Below are 18211 nucleotides of genomic sequence, written 5' to 3'. Positions count from 1 at the left end.
AAGGGCATAGGAATTTATGAACATCCTTAGCTTAGCCTCAGTTGTGAATTAGTAACATGTCTAAACACATCAGTGACTATACTGACAGAACATTATTAGGAACAGTGAGATAAATATTTTCATCAGAGATGACAGATTTTATGGAAAATGTATTTACACCAAGAAATTACTGATTGTTAAACCAATGTGAATATATCGGTATTAAGTAATCTTTAATGAATTAGTAGTTTCCGTTGCACTACCATGTGCATAGTAGTGGGACAGCTTGGAATTTCCTTTGGCATCACCACTGTATTGTTTTTTTCATGATTGTGTTTACCATACGCACGTATTAGTAAACTAGTTTTTCTTTGTTTACTCCAAACACATTGGCAATGTAAAACGCTCTGCTCTCGCTGTAAGAGAGGATTCAAGGGCTTGTGTGTGTGTGCGCGTGTGTGTGTGTTGCAATACATTTACACTGGAAACATGAGAAACTGCCCAAGCATTCTCATGGAAAACCTCCAGCTTTCAAGTGACATTTTGCTTGATGTGATGCTGATGGATTATGTTGTCCCAAAGGTTGTTTCGCAGCCAGAAAAGAGTCATGTATTTAAGGAAAGCGTATTTATACTATTTGGGTCCTTTTCTAATTTAAGAATTGGCAGTTAAGTCCCAGATGTCTTCTGAAACATGTTTTATCAGGTCTCTGTAGTAGAAAACTCAACAGTACAGTACTTGCCTTAAAAGTGCATAGGCTTCCCGAAGATATAGCAAATGCACTAAATGACCAGAAAAACTAGTGACAACACATGTTTTTGAAACTTCCACTTTTCTTGTTCATTTGTTTGTTGTTTCCAGAGGACAGGCTGTACATTGTGATGTTTCTAACATTTTCACCACCTCATTTACATACACGTAAGCAAGGCAATAAAATAGAATGCACTTCAATACTAAGCATCACAGTCCGTAATTGAGCTGTATTAATGGTTAAATTTGACTTAATCGCCACGTGAACACTTTCTTCGAAGATACAGTAGCGTGTTGGAACTGTCTGACTTGGGCACTCACCACGGTCTGTTACTTTTTACCATGACCATGATCTTTCCCAAACTTAATCCAAGTAGTTTGAGTTTCCTAAACGTTACCATGCCTTCCAACATATTTAGCAAGTGCTGGTTCTGGCTCTTCCTCACCTCAGCGATTTGAATTTGGAATGGAAGGATTGTTTAGGGCAGGGACTGAGGTGCAGATTATAGGTTTACGTAAACATATTCACTTTCTATCACTGATGTGTGAGTAGAAACACTTGTCTCCAAGCTTTTCTACACCCACATCCCTGTTCCTGTTCTTCCTCCAGCTTCCTTGGGCGGCGTTCACTAAATGATAGCTTCACGGACCACCAGGACTCCACAAGTATGCTGCTGCCCACCACACGACTATAATTAACTTCAACAATAAAAAATAAAAAAAGGGAGAAGAAAAAAAATGTGACCAATATTGGGTAGTTTTTCCCTTTGCTTTTATGGAAGGTTTTAATTTAGCCCTTTGCTTTGATGTCAGAAAGGAGCTCATGCTACGGATCCTCCCATGGTCATCTCCTCTGCAGGCACACAGACATTAATGAACCAGCTGTCATCTGCTGCCTTCTTCTATTCATGATGAGTGACTGTCATCTACGTTTATCCCCCTGTCAATAGTTTTTTTTGTTGGGCAGTTTTTTCTTACTCTTGTTGAGGGGTTAAGGGCAGAGGATGTCACACCTTGTGAGGCCCCATGACACAAATTGTGATTTGTGAATATGGGCTATACAAATAAAATTTGATTGATGGTGAGGGGAGAGGACGACCTCATCGATATCACACTTGATTAAACTCTGGGAAAACTTTTCAGTCAGCAAATCAGGTTATAGTAGTAAGTGTTTTAGATCACTTCTGTGGGCGTAGAATACGTTAACTCTGCTGCTTGCATTGCACGAAATTATACACATTTTTTTTCTAAATTTAAATTAGATGAGATTTTTTGTGTTTGATATGTGAAATCTGTCTCAAATGAAGTGACAATCCTCGAAATGAGCCCCACGCTCAAATGTGAAGCTATTCTCTGGACAACCTGAGATCTGATTAGGATGGTGCTTGCCTCTACTGGAATTGGAGTGGTAAATTAAGGGAAAGGGTATATTCAGAGAGAGGAGGTGAGGAAATGGAATCCCCTGTATTGTGGTGCCAGATTGCAGACTAGGACAGGCTCATCCCATTGGCCTGCTCCTAAGAGTCCACCACATCATGCCGCCTCTGAACTAAAGACAGGCTTTCTGAATGACCTGCTATCCCTCCTCTCACTGTCACCACACCAGATTGCTCCCTAAAGTCCACACTAGTGCTTGTACTGCGTAAGAGCTCCAGCATCGGAAGAACCCATTTCAAGGCAAAGCCCCTCCTTAAGGGACTTGCCTTTATGTGTTTATCTTTGAAGGGATAATTTTAGTTTATTTTCTTAAACACAAGAAGAAAGTGTATCAGCCTCTTGAGTTTGTTTGATTCTTGGTGTTTGTGTTGATCTATGATGTGGCATCAGTTCTATTGGTGGATTCTCTGAGCATTTTGGTTTTGTTCACAAAATGCTTTGTCAATGTAAGTTCTCTGTTGCTGTGTTGCAACAATATAACAGAATTGAACATTACATTATTCCCATTTTAATAGAAATGAAATAGATTAAAGTACTCCAAAGGGAGACATAGGGAGGCAAAAACACAAGAATATTAAGGGATAGTCGAAGTATCATGTCATCACGAACTGAATCTTAATTCTGTTGTTTCGTCCATGGTTTCTTTTACAGTAGTTACACTGTAGTCACCATGTTTAAAGCAGGTGAAGTTACAACAAATCAGACGGTTAAAGCAGTAAATGGATCACAGAGTGTAAACAACTCTCCAGGTTTGATAGACTAATGTGGATGATGCAATTATCACCCAGACTGCCTACAAGTTGCAAAAGAGATGTGGAAGAAGTCATGTGGAATAGTTTCCTAATTCCGAATATTCATTTAACTCTGGTTCCTCAGTTACTTGATGTGAAATAAAGCATCAGACTGGCTGAATGGAGGGTAGCCGTTAAAACACAGCCTTATCTAGATGGAAGTGAAGCAAGTGTCTATTTCTGCTTTTGCTTTGTTGAGTTCATTGTGGTTTTGTTGTCCTCTTTTGTTTTTCCTCCCTCTACAGAATGCTTGTGTGACCAGTTTGAACAAATAGCTTTACACATCTCATCCTGCATTCTCTGTGTACGACTGCACTTTCAGGGATCACTGCAGTCACTCATGCTGTGACTGGTGCTGATTTATAAGATCACAACTGGTTTTCCAAAACGTCAAGTTCCAACAAATGCAAACTGACATGAAGAAATCCTTGTATCCAGTGCTTTTGTTATACGCTTGATATGTGAGGCAATGACAGTAGCCGAGACGGACCTGGCTTTGTGTCTGAGGGCACGGGATTCACAAAGAGAGACATTTAAACTATGGCTCCAAATTAAGTTTTTAGGCTCTTGAGATTTTCCTGTCTGTTCTATGGCAGTTGTCTGAGCTTTGTGTATGAATTATTTGCCAAAGGTAGAACAGCTGACATCAGGTTTGAATTTGTAGATAATGATATTGTGACAAAAGCTCTTTTTATTCAGAGTTTCAGACTGAACAATGAAAACATTGGTGTGGTATCCTATACGTGATATGATGTTAGTAATGGTAGGGTGAGCTGTTACTGCATCTTTAACTGGAACATTAGAGATAAGCGTTCAATGTTTTTCATTTTCTCAAAAAGTCTCTGTTGTTGTTTTCGGATATGATATCAGCTGTCCCTCAGCTCTCCACTGATAACTCCACTGTCCATCAGCAAGATTCCATTTTGGCACAAGTTAATTAAAAAACTGCTATGCTTAAGGCAAAGTGAAGCAGATGGTCAGAACGTCTTTAACTTCAGTTATGTGACATATTTTCACATGGAACTTAATATGTGGGCAGGGTTTAGGAGAGAGATTTAAATTCTGCAGCTGTGATGGTTAAATAAGTTCAGCACATACAGAGCTGAAAGATGCAGATATGATACAGACAACCTCTTTTCATCCCTCAACACCTGCCTCACCTGCCTTTCTAGACCTGAAGGAGGTGAGCACGGGTTTTACATTTGGATTTACGTTCACCTCTTACCATGAAAAAAACTCACATATTTAACACATGCAATAAGAAATATTAGGACAATCAACACGGGATCAGCGTCCTAAAACATGTAAAAAGGAATTTTCCATTTCACTACGTCTTTTAAAAGTAGAGACTTAGGGTAAGGCCATGGTCACCAGATGCTGACATCTGGTGAGGACTAAAATGAGTCCCCCAGGTGGGAGGATGTTTGGTTGTGATGGGCAGTTGAAGCCTTATGGTGTCCCTGTCTGTGTAGGCCCACCAGATCTATGAGGCGCTGCTCTATGCTTTCGCTGTCCCATGCTGCATCTTAATCTGCCGGGCTTATATCTGCAGCTGAAACCTGAAATTAACTTTTAATAATGGGCAGTTGAATTATTTTTCAACAGTATGTTACAGATGGTCTTGTGTAACAAACACAGCAGGAAACACATACTCACACAGAGCCGGAGAATAGGAAACCTTTGTTCAGGAGAGCAATGTTTTTGCTGCAGACAAACATGTCATTTTTATGTATTATTTTATAATTTAAAAAATAACAATTAAACAACCCTTCTCTGTTTTCTATGATTTGAAGGATTATAAAGTTTAAGTCATGATGAAAAACACTTCACAGTTTTTTATCTTGGAAATGTTATCTGCTGCTTCAGGGGAGATCTGTGGGAGTAGCTGGAGGAATCCACATCTCTAAACCTTCCTCCCTTTCACAGCAGCCATTTGGTTTCTTGATATGAGCTTATGGAGTGCCTTGATGCACACTCAAAATGACTACAGTTGGTTTCATTAACCTTTTTTCTGCTTTCTAATTATTTTACCAATCAAAAAAGATTTGGTGGATGTCTGAGTCAGCAAATTGACAGTTCAGGGCTTTTCAAAAACACAGTTCTGACAAATAAAGAAGGCAGCCTCTATTGTGGATTTAACTGATTTATGTGCACACAGTCTGACCTCAGTGAAACATCTCCCAAACAGTCCCTCACAGTCAGAGGTAGCATTAGTGTGTCAAACATCTGTTCTTCCCCCTAGGCCTCTCTGATCATCTGTATTGTGTTTTCATACAGCTGAATTATTTCTATAGCTGCTCTAATTTTCTCGTCAGTCTGATACTTATGTGAGGAACAATTAGTTTGGTGATAATAGTTAATCACAGATCAAATGTCAGTCTCATGCCACTGCGGCCGCGTGATACGCTCACATTAAACCTATTTCCTGTTCCTCTCTCCAGTGGTCTCCTCTACTGTGTTGTAATGCAGCCAAGTTGAACACAGTTATTCTCCTTTACTTGTTTTCTGTCAGACATCCGAGCTGATCAGAGAGACAAATGAGGAGCCACGCTCATGAAATGTTTTTAGGGATCGTTTTTAACTTACCGTATGAAGAAATAATGAGAAGAGTTTTTCAGAGAGAAAATCCAACAGAGTTAGAATTTGAGATTAATCTAATTTCTCAGAACTAAGACTTCATTCACTTCATCAAACTCCCTTTTTCCCTTTCTTGACTTCACTCTCCTCTGGAAGTGAGTAAAGTAACAGAGCTTATCTCTCAACCTGACCTGGGAGTCTGAGCTGAAGAAGGCCTTTACTGCTTCCTGTCACCCAGTTCTTTCCAGTCTTAGTGAACACAAACCAAATGGTCTGTTCATATATTCCCTTTTATTGGTGCTCTGAGCTTGGTGGAGTAATAACAGCTCATTTCCCACAGCAGTGCTCTTTCGAGGTAGTCATCATCTTATTGTGATTTACAACACCTCACCTGACCGAAGTCATCACAGTCTGATATCTGATTTATTTTCATATAGACTTTCAAGCTAAGCGTTATTATACTGCCAGATGTTTTAACAGGGTTTGGCAGGATGTTCAGAGCTACAGTGATGTTCTCACAATATAGTAAACAAGCCAAGTTATCCCTCTGAGCTAATATATGCCAGTTACACTAATGATGGATTGCAAATGTGCAAGCTTTTCTGCAGACAATATAAAAAGAGACAGTGTAATATTAAGTTACTCTCAGACTGACCCTGATTCCTGGTGTACAGCTGCAGTTACTAATATCTGTCCAGACATCTTCACCTAGCAGACAGGAGGACTTGAGGACTTTCAGGGGGTAGCCCCTCAGTTGGAGAACAAGTCTGGTTATAATTTTTTTTGTAGTACATTTCTCAAGGATAAACAGAATCCATCAATGTATTAGTATGTCTCTCAATACGTTCCCTAAACTCTCAGTGGGACTGAGCCCAGAGCTGGATTTGTTTTACTGAAGATATAACACATCTGTTACATTAACTGACACAAAATGCAATATCATGCAGTCTTAACATCTTAATGTACCGAATATAATGTACAAATGCTAATGTTTAAAAGTGTTATTCTACCTCCGGCAGGCTGCAGATAGATACATTTATAGGCAAAATTATATTAATTAAATTAGTTAAATTTATTCATAATTTAAGACCTAAAATCCTACATACGTTATAGACTACATGACCGTGACAGTTGAGGTTTAAGGTAAAGGAAACAATCCCTCACTCAAAATAAACAGAGGTTTGCCAGTGTGGAAACAGTGGAGTGGGTAGCTGCTTGGGGAGGGGGTGGTGTTACTCAGTTTCCCAGTAGACATTTCTCTAGCTGGTCATTAAACTGGGGATCACTGCCAAGGTGTTGAATCATCAAGACCCGTGGTGATCCAGCATGACTGTGGAGAAGAAGGAAATCAATAGTAAATTCAGCTGTCAAAGGTTTTATATACTAACATAAAATGATAACTATTTCCCTCTGAGAACTTGTGCTACTTAACACTGTGATTTTACTCTGGGCTATTTTATTATGCTGCCGGTCAACAGCAGTAGTCACCAGCAGCACCACTGACCTGGATGAGACAAAGAGACACAGAGAATGGATAGGTAGATGGGTGCCGTTCCGACAGTGTAGTGCAGCAGGATGTTAGATGAAGTGAGTAAGTGGATACCTGTGGTTGTGCTGCAGTGCACTGACAGGAACATGTCAGTGCTTGTGTCATATCCCTAACGGCATTTCTCCTGAACAGCACCGCAGCCTACCTGCCCACAGTGCGGCTTTCTTTTAAATAGTGAATTAGAAAATAAATAATGTGCGTCATGTAGTTTTTAACACGAGCTCAGCTGATGTAATCCGAAGCATACTGAGTAGGAAACGATTGCATTTCTCTACAATGCTTTTGGTATTTATGTGCTGAATGAAGGGAAATCAGAAGCCGTAGCTCCTCTAAATCCTAGAGGAGAAACAAATATTTTCTGTTCACATAAACTATTTTTCTGAATTTCTCAGTGTGAGACAATTGATTTTTGTTCTCATATTTTGCCTGTTGTTTTTCCAATAACCTGACCTAGCTATCTTTGAACTGCACCATGTTTTTGTTTTGTTTGGTTTGGTTCATCAAATTCAGGCCTCACCATCCAGTATCTCCTCAATTCTCACTTTGCCCACAATCATTTCAACGCATCACTCTTCTCAGACATTAGATTTCTCCATCAAATTCAAAATTTGACCCTGCTTGTTTTTCCATGATTTGAACCGGATTGGCCACGCTGTCTTTAAAATGACTGGACAACTAAAGCATTTCTGCTAAATTAAAGCCTAGAACCACAGGATCTCTTGTTTGTGTCAAAATGTTACAGAACATGTAAAAATACATTTTGTAGTTAAACACAAACAGACATGAAAACAACATTTTGAACATTTCTAAAGTAAATAAAGTCTGAAATTGCTTTGTGCTAAAACCGTGCAGTTTAAGAGAACAGTTCTTAAATGAGGCTTTGCATAGAAGAAGCACAAATATACTGTACACACCATGAAAGCTCTATTCTTCGTCATTCATTTCACGTTGCACTGCAACCCTCTGTGTCATAAGGGAATCCAAATGACCATGACTGGTTGATGCTCCTACTTGTCATAACATTAACATTAAGTCAAACATTTCTCAACTGTCTAACGTCCTCCCACATGAAACCTTTTCATTGTGGGGCTGCATTCACACGGTCATTAGCTCTGCATGTAGTAACACATCCCTGATCTCAACATAATTGAGAATTCAGAATCATATTTCTTTCAATCACTGGTACATGAAACATCACACACCCACCAATCCCATTTGACTTGTCCAATACCAGAAAACCGTTTTGACTTAAAGGGGCTTCATAATGTGTACAGCATAAAACTACCTCTGCACCTTAGACCCTCAAATCAGATAAGGAAGAACTCCCCAAAAAACTGTTCTCCACCATGAAGCCCTCACAGAACAGAAACAGGTAGGAAAGAGCAGACAGCAGTCGTTGATCTACTTCCACTCTCAGCCAGCAGAACCATTTCATTTCCCTTCGCTGTCACCACACATTAGATTGATCAGTTTATTCCTGAAACACAAATGATCTGTAGGTTAAGATTTGAATTGGTGCACTTCTAATTTTGATGTAGAGCTCAGCTCTATATGCGGGCGGCTGTGGCTGAGGGGTGATTGGTCATCCTCCAACCTGAAGGTCGGCGGTTCGATCCCCAGTCGGACCCATCTGCATGCCGAAGTGTCCTTGGGCAAGATGCTGAACCCTGGATGGCCCCCCATAGAATAACAAACTGCTGCGATTAGATGCACTGTATGAATGTGTGTGTGAATGGGTGAACGTAAAACTGTACTGTAAAGCGCTTTGAGTGGTCATCGAGACTAGAAAAGAGCTATATAAATACAAAACCATTTACCATTTAGCTTGACAGTCTAAATGAAAAGCTCTTTGTGGACTGTACAGTTACACACAGGTTACATGGCTAATGGTGATGAAGTCATCTGGTGTCATGATGCTGTTGGTTGTACAACCTCATCCCATCAGAGAGATCAATACCAGGCCTATTGTTGAGCTGCCTCATGTGTAAGAAGCTTTTCCTTGCGTTGATAAATTAGTTTGGACAGGCCACCCTCGTTTACAGAGCAACCAATTACAGCAGTATAATGCTGTCTCCAATTAGATTTGCATGGCCCGTTCAGAGGCAGGCACAGCCTATTGTCCCGCAGATTAAACCCAGCCAGAGTGGCAGCCATGCTGCTCTTCTGCTCTCGCCCTTTGCTCGGACTGAGCCTCAGGCTTCACTTCCACTGCCCATACATACCCCCCTTACTGCAACAGTATGTACATCCAAACAGGCACACATGCACATTGTGTTTTGGGTTGGAGGGCTCGCTATTCTGACTGCGGCATCATTTAACACTGGCTGACCACTACTTGTTCTTGATGTTAACAGTTTTTCTTATAGGACTAAGAAACAGACTCTGAATATCTGAATTTTTAACCATACATTTTAAAGATGTACTCCAGCAATTTGGTGCTGGACTTTCACAAAGTTAGGGGACTCAGTAGACAGGTTAGGAAAATAATCGTTAAGAATAGAGCAGAAGCAGCTGAGGTATACTGACTTTTAATCCTTAATCACTAGATTTACCATAATGCAACTCAATAGCATATTTTCATCCGCCTACTCCCCTCTTGTCTTTTTAGAAACAAAATATAGCAAACTTTCTGTTATAAATGTTTAGAAATAACAAACAAGTCAAATATAACCCTCATGACATCATCATGGGTCATTTTATCAGACTTGACAAAAGTCATCCAACAAAGATATTACAAAAATATTTTCACAGGCTGAGTGGTATTAATCATTCCCAGTAAACAGATCTGGATGTGTGAGATTATTGGAGTGCCTGGACATTCCAATTTAAGGAAAACCTTTAAGATGTTTATTCTGTCAATTAATGACAACCTAATGTCATTTTGAGACAAACTAATTACCCTGGCAGAAATTTTCTTTCAACTTTTTTTATTTCAGTTCTAATATAAATTCAGTTCTCTACAGGTATTACACATTTTAACAGTGTCTTTGACTGCCATAGACGATTGAGACGTTTTCATTATTCCCACCGAGCTAATTTTTGTCAATACTTGGCAATAACGCTAATCGTGTTGTATAGTTGTAGGAGTTACAAATCTCACCGACATTGGCATTGAATGTGAATGACAGATAGAGCACTTTAAGATTGTGATGGTGGATTTTAGAAAATATATGGTCCATTGATTTTCAAAAGGTTTGAGGACTCGATTAGTAAGAAAACACCCAGGCAGCACACTCAAAATGATTTCATCTAGTTGCTGTGGCACACCTCACTTGAATACTGAGGAGAAAATTGAAAAAACACTTTGAAGTTGAACTTAACAGCTGGGAAGAAGTACTCAGGGAACCAGTCACAGATCGTCTTTCCCGTGGCTAATATGTATTAAATAGTAAACCAAGATGGTCTTTGGTGTTTGTTTTCCTTCAGCAGGATTTCCTGGGTGAATCTTGAGGGTTGCCAGACTGAGGAACGATTCTCTGCAGAGAATGACTATCCATGCATGTGCTTATGGTGTGGAGCAGTGTTTGTTTAGGGCCTGAACCCCTGCAGGATAATGGTATCATTTCACCAATGTAATCACAGCACACACTCTTGTTTTGTTCATCTGTTTGGCTTCTCACTTCACTTCAGATAACTTTGTCATTTGCTGTGTTATTGGTTTGATAACACTGTTTCCCCTGCTTGTTTTGATTATTGTGTTTTTAGTGACTCAGTTAAAAGTATGGTTTACGTAATAGGGTAGAGGAGACATATGGTGGTGGATTATGTTATTACAAAACTGAAAACACATGTAGACATGCGGTGTCCTTCCTGATTCTGTCTGTGGTTGTCTCAAATATAATTCATTATACAGCGCTTATTAAAAATGGGTTCAGTTCTGTGGTTGAGATCTTAGTGTAGCCATTCTGCTTATCACCCCGAGCGCCAGCTTCTAACTTACCTTTTGTCTTTCTTTTGTTAGTGAACCATTCTAGTTTCTGTTGTGAGGTCAATGACTGTGAATAAATTGCCCTAATGAGTTGTAGGTGGCAGTGGTGACCGCAGATGTGGAGGTCATATAATTAGGAGGCCTTGCTAATGACGGCGAAGCCACAGGAGGGAGATAAACATCCTGACCAATTGGCTGTCAGCTGATGACCACTGGTGTTGGATACAGTCTGAGCCGGCACATAGCGCTTCCCCCGCATCACTATCAGCTGAACTGCCTGGGAACATACTGTGGGAAAGGCAGGGAAACACTGTCACCCTTTGTCCCATGAATAAAAGAAATCTAGGCGGAGGCAGGTGGCAGCAGCTGGAAGCACTCGTAGAGGCTGCAGCAGCACAAGGTTAAACATACACAAACAGGCAGTGACATGTTTTCAAATGACATTATCTTTAGAGTTAATTAATCCTTGTACTATTTATCACCAATTATAATCTCAATCATCTTCAGCACAGTAATAATCCAACAGTCCATATATTTTCAGTGTGAATTCCCATGGCAGCTGCTTTGATGAATATATCACTATACAGCAAAGGAATTTACATACAGCACTTGAGCAAACAGGTATTTAGTCCGAAACTATTTCCCTCTCATTCAGTGATTGTGTTAGATATTATAAAAGGCAGCGGAAGTTGCTATAAGGTTAAATACATAAATGTGAAGAAAAGTGGTGAGAGGATCCCTCGCACTTGGGCGGCTGTGGCTGAGGGGTAGAGTGGTCGTCCTCCAACTAGTCATCAAGACTAGAAAAGCGCTTTATAAATACAAAGCCATTTACCATTACAAGCTCTTGTGACATCATTTGTCATCCCGTCAGTCTAGGAGGTTAGAAAAAATAAACAATTTTTCTTGGCGATCGTAACATATAGAAGTCACCTCTGTCTTTCTCCTTCTCTCTGTTACTTTCACATATCAAATGCCAAATAGCGTGGGAGCAGGCAGCTCTTTCTATGAATGCACCATCATATCTGGATGAACCGTTGAGCAGCATTGACATAAAAGTCACGTATGTGTTAATGACAAAAAACCATCTGACTCTGTCAGATAGATGAAGCTGCCAAAAGTTAGTTATTCCTTGACCAAAAATGTGTCCACACAGATATTGTCTGATAAACCTGTATGCAGGGCTTTCTGTTTGAAGGAATACTACTGTACAGTTGAATTTTGGATAGTTATTGCACATGCTGTAGCCTGGTTTTTTAAGTAAAGGTTGACCCCTCACCTCCGTAGTCACAGCTTAGCTCAGTGACTTCCATTACTGACAAGGTTACAGTGTGTTTTGACTGGCAGGCTGGCTTCCCTCAGGTACAGAGGGACACAGGTTAAAGCCATGGAAAAGCAAAGAGTTACTCTGGCAGTTCCTGCGATCGTATTAGGCTTCAAGTATCATTTTCCATAGCTCTTAGGCACGTCCTGTCTCATTCCTCGTATTGCTTTTCCCGGAGGAACAGGCTTGTGGCTGCATTCCAGAACCTTCCTCTCAAATTAGACTCTCTAGGGGCTGCAGCCGTTCTGATGCTCCCTTCATTTGGAGGCAACGACACAAACCCTGCCTTCTTGACCACTGTTTAGATCCTGCCAGCAGCTCCCAAACAGCTGTCCCTGTGTTCACACTTTCAGCCTCCTGCACTATGAGGAACAGTAGGTTGGTGAAGCTCCAGCAGGTCTGCCGTTAGAACTCACACACTCACTTGTTGTCAGCAGTGGTGCTGTCCAACGCACTCTTAATTTGGAGTTTGCATAGGCAGAATTCATGAGAATATTAGTTAAGCTCAAGTGTTTTTACATGCACATAATCCCACATTGTGCAGTGTGTTAGGTTAGAGATGCACTGATATGGAATTCCAGGCCAGATAATAATAACTGATTTAAAAAATGCAAATCATGTAAAGAGGAGAATCCATTTTAGAGAGGTTATGGAATATATTTATTTATTTGGAATTTAATAGTAATAACCTTATATTATTTTTCAATAATGTAAATTGCTACTTTCTCCTTGTTGAAAAGATAAAGTAGCTTTATGTTCAAGACATACAAGGAATCGATACGACGTTTCCCACTCTCCCACAGTGAAACATATAAAGTGCACAGGCACAACAGATAACACAAGACTGTATAAGTAGTAAAAAGCATTGTTTACACACAGTTAGAATAATGAGGGGTTACCTTAAGACATTGAAGTCCATTCAGAAGGGTGTGAGCGTTTTACAATGATCTGGCCAACAGCCTTGTATCCATCCTCTTCTCTTTCCTCCCCCCTGCTGCTGCTGATGATGTGAGCAGACTGGACAGGTGCTAGTGACAGACAGCAGCAGGGATGGGTCGATCTCAGGTTCAAAGATGACAGGAATTCAGCTAATTTTCTGACGGATAGCTATGTGGGCTTCAATCTTTAAAATTTGAGCTTGTTCATATAGCAGATGGATTTGACATGCTAATTGAGTTTGCAATACAAACCCGCTTTGGATGAGGAGGGTTTTGGCCTCTGGCAAATTGGTTGTATTTCTGTTTTTATTGTGCTTGTTTGATAAATTGCTCCTGTTGTCTTCCTTACTGGAGGAGTTTATTGCACTTTAAGACAACTAACATCTCCATCACTGACTCAAGTCAATTTCCTGCAGTGATACAAAGAGGAAGGGGGAGCAAAGGCCAAAATGAAAAATATCCCTAAAGCTCCATATTATTGATGTTATTACTCTCTTATCTTTTGTTATCGGAACCAAAACAATAATTAAATGTTCTTATGATTGTTCCAAATGTACATGAAGCTAACACTAGTGTCTCCTCTCTCTACAGATGCAGCAGCTTTTCTACGAGAACTATGAACCAAACAAGAAGGGTTACATACGAGATCTCCACAACAGCAAGATCCATCGCGCTATCACCCTCCACCCCAACAAGAACCCTCCCTACCAGTATCGCTTACACAGCTACATGCTCAGCCGCAAGATTGCAGACCTGCGCCACCGAACCATTGAGCTCCACCGGGAGATCGTCCAGATGGGACGCTATGGAGCAGCTGAGCCCAGCCGAGACGACCTCCAGCTCGGCATGCCGCCCTCATTTATGCGCTTCCACCCACGACAGAGAGAAGAGGTTCTGGAGTGGGAGTTCCTGACGGGAAAGTACCTGTACTCAGCATCTGATGGTCAGCCACCCCGCCGTGGGATGGATTCCTCCCAAAGACAGGCCCTGGATGACATCATCATGCAAGTGATGGAGATGATCAACGCTAATGCCAAGACGCGGGGCCGGGTCATTGATTTCAAAGAAATCCAGTATGGCTACCGGAGGGTCAACCCTTTATATGGGGCAGAGTATGTGCTAGATCTGCTGCTGTTGTACAAGAAGCACAAAGGAAAGACCATGACTGTTCCTGTGAGGAGGCACGCCTACCTGCAGCAGACCTTCAGCCAGATCCAGTTCAGAGAGGAGGAGGAGATGGATGCCAGAGCTCTGGCCAGCCACATTAACAAGGAGTCAGACTCCCTCTCATTTCTGTCCAACTCCCTGAAGATGCTGGTACCCTTTAAACTTGCCACCTCTGGCCAGGACCAGAGGGAACCAAAAGAGAAGAAAGTGAACATCTTGGTACCTCTGTCGGGACGTTATGACATCTTTGTACGCTTCATGGCCAACTTTGAAAGAGTTTGCCTGATCCCCCACCAGAACGTCAAGCTACTGATTCTGCTCTTCAGCACAGACAACAACACAGAGCGGGTGAAGCAGGTGGAGCTCATGAGGGAGTATCACATGAAGTATCCCCGAGCCGAGATGGAGATAAAACCTGTTACTGGCTCTTTTTCCAGGGCTCTGGCTTTGGAAGTGGGCTCCTTACATTTCTCTAATGATTCGCTGCTCTTCTACTGTGACGTTGATCTGCTCTTCACCACTGACTTCCTCAAGCGATGTCGGGTCAACACCGCCCTCGGGGAGCAGAGCTACTTCCCCATCATCTTCAGCCAGTACGACCCTAAAGTGGTGTATGCTGGAAAGGTCCCCAGCAACAACCACTACGTCTTCACATCCAAGACAGGCCTGTGGAGGAACTACGGCTTTGGAATTGTTTGCGTCTACAAGGGAGACTTGGTCAAAGCAGGAGGCTTTGATACCTCCATACAGGGGTGGGGATTGGAGGACGTGGACCTTTTTAACAAGTTTGTCCAGTCAGGGATTAAGTTGTTCAGAAGTACAGATACGGGGATAGTACACGTCCATCACCCGGTCGTATGTGACCCCAACTTGGAGGCGAAGCAATATAAGATGTGCCTGGGCTCCAAAGCCTCATCACACGGCTCCACCCAGCAGCTGGCAGAACTCTGGCTGGAGAAGAACGACCTCAGCTTCAGGAGACTGGCCAGCAATAACGGCTCAGTTAGGACAGTGTGAAGATTAAGAGTCTTATAAACTGATCGTGAATATTCTCTGTGCTGAATTCGTCTTCTTAGTGGTGTTTTCACTACCTAATTTATTTTTTACTGGAGCGAAAGACTTAACATGGATATCTTTTGAATTTTTTTTTATTTTTAAGAAAATGAACAGAAACACCACAACGAACAATTCATAGAAGCAGTCTGGGCCCTTGTATGGAAGCACAGGCTTTGATTGTTGATTGAAGGAATATTAACGGATATTCTTGTATGAGCCTGATTACAGAGTGGCCAGAGGCTCTTCCTGCCTGTTACATGTTATCTGTCAGGGCTATGGGAGAAGCGAAGGCAGGGCTCATTAGTGTGTACCTCAGTGAAGTGCTCCGCCAGGGTGATAAATATTCCATTTGTCTTGTTCGCAGAAAACAGATGAACATCTGTCTATGTACTTTCAGACCAGCAGTGCTCGAAAAAATTACTCAACTCTTGATTGTGAATGTTTACAAAAGACTGATTCCAAACATTTCATCAATGAAAAGTCCAATTACGGCTATGTGAGTAATTACTGAGGGCCATTTTTTATTAGATTCCTTTGATTTACAATGGTTTTCTCTTCCGTTTGCTTTTAAAGTTTTGTTAATACAACATAACACTGTTACTGTTTTTGTATTTTTCTTTATTATTAATTTCTGTGAACCCAACTGCTGGATTTGATCTACAATTCATCTTTTGCTGTCTAATTTATTGAATTTTGCAGGCTCCATTTTCTACTATCTGACTGTTTAAATATGTATATTGGAAAGATTGTATAACCATGTCAGCTGTGGGATAGTTTTTTATTTCATGTACCTTTTCCTAAACTCATTATCACCAAAGAGTTTTTGCACAGTTTGCTTTAGGTGTCATGTTGCCTGCGTGTGCGTGTGTGTGCGTGTGTGCATGTGTGTGTGTGTGTGTGCGTGTGTGTGTGTGTGTGTGCGTGCATCTGTGTGAGTGTGGGCGGCTGGGTGGTGATTTGCAGGCACAAACATGAAACTGGCTGCATAATGGAGAGTAAACACAAAAGCTCTAACTAGCCCAGGCCTTTCTGATGGCTGAAGCGGGAACCAGTCTGTCCTTTAATCCAGTGGGTTGAAATGGGAGCAGCGCTCTGGTTGGCCAGCGGATGTCATACATCGCTGTCTCTCTCTATAAATGACTCTTTTTTTTTTTTTTTTTTTTTATAATAATAAAAAAGATGTGGTGTGGCTGGTCCCAGTCTACAAAGGTGTGACGTCATAGCTGATTCCATGAGCTGCAATATGAAATCCCACTGTCTGGTGCTGTGTTGCAGGTATGAGGGTGGTAACATTTCCTTGTGAAAGACCTGATTCACTGTCCCGTTCGTGCCGGAGTTCCTCACGGGCAGGTACTGTACGCTGTAGCACTCGATCAGGTTAATGCTCCTTTTTCAGCATTACAACAAGAAGAAAGGCTGATTTTAAGACTGAAGTAACAGGATCAATGACTCTGCTGTCATCTTATTTTTCTTTTTTTCTTTGACTTTTGTAATATTTGTTCTTTCAACCCTGTCCCACTGGACGATGTTTTCTATTTAAGAAATAAAATGGGGAGAAAAGTATCAACATCTGCTGCTTTTGTGGTATTTTTCATTCTCAGTTATCACCTCCCAGGATGATGGTCACCACAGAAACAGAAAAAAGAACAATGAGAAGGAGAGTTCATACAGACTTAGGAGATGAAAGCCACGTTGCTAAGACAATGCAAATGCACTTACACTTGACATTTTTATCCAACTTATATGAATAAAATATGGAATATAATTACGGTATACACTTAATGTAGGGTTTCCTGACAGACAGAATCAAATCTCCTAACGAAGGTTCCACAGAGAAAGTAACAACAAAATAGACATGGTTGTAAATAAAAGCAAAACACCCGATTGAAATGTTGAAATAATATAACATGTAAGGAATGTACAAGGAGAGTACATTAAGCTATTAAAATGAAAAATAATCAATTGAGCAAGGGGTCAGATTCAATATGCTCCTGTCGTTTCAAAAAATTTTAGGTCATTCCAATATGAGACTGCTTTAACGAAATTAAATGTATGTTGTTTTTTGTTATGATGATGATATTGTTAATTAGAAACCCTTTGTCTTTGTTCCTGACTGGACACATTGTAAAGAGAGGAGGAAATTTGTATTAATTGAATTCGAGCTTGGCCAATCATGCAAGAATTTTCTTAAATTTCTGATTGTGTCGCAAGCAACAAAAAATAGTGCTGCTCTTTCTAGATTCTGCTGTGGTGAAACTAGTGGTATTTGAATGATCTCCTACCCCTTGTAAAGGATGGTCCATTGTTTCCTATGCTAAAGGAGATAAGATAGGAAGCACTGCAGCTCCTCTCCTTGGTATCTCGAGAATTCATTAAGCCCTTATCAAATACTTCTGGCTCATTTCACTTTAGGAACCCCACTGAGCAAAAACAATGATTAGGCCACAAGCCAGGTGTAAGTGCAGGAGACATCTCAGGACCTTGCTCATGATGGGGGGTGGGTGGGTGCATAGTGAATGACCTGGAGGGGCCCTAAGTTCTAAGAGCCCATGAGGTCCTGTTCAAACCTGGTATTAACATTCATCCTGACAGATGTGATCACAAGGGGACAGGCTTAACTTTGTGTATGTGGGGCCTGGAGCACTTGCCCACTTTCCCTTGATAGTAATCCAACTCCAGGGACATTCCTGCACTGGTATTCATAACTCACAAACA

The 18211-nt window shown here is 41.0% G+C and overlaps 1 protein-coding gene across 1 annotated transcript in view; it reads left to right on the top strand.

Annotated features, from left to right (window-relative positions):
- The window catches only part of chsy1 (chondroitin sulfate synthase 1), a 52180-nt gene extending 35112 nt beyond the window's left edge, over positions 1-17068 (top strand). The window contains exon 3 of the mRNA XM_053423786.1: positions 13865-17068. Coding sequence (XP_053279761.1) covers positions 13865-15457 — 1593 coding nt within the window. The 3' untranslated portion in view covers positions 15458-17068. The remainder of the gene's footprint in view (positions 1-13864) is intronic.
- The last annotated feature ends 1143 nt before the right edge of the window (positions 17069-18211 follow it).

This window comes from Pleuronectes platessa, chromosome 1, assembly GCF_947347685.1.
Source record: "Pleuronectes platessa chromosome 1, fPlePla1.1, whole genome shotgun sequence".
In the NCBI taxonomy this organism is placed as follows: domain Eukaryota; kingdom Metazoa; phylum Chordata; class Actinopteri; order Pleuronectiformes; family Pleuronectidae; genus Pleuronectes; species Pleuronectes platessa.
This window is presented reverse-complemented; position numbering and strand designations above follow the sequence as displayed.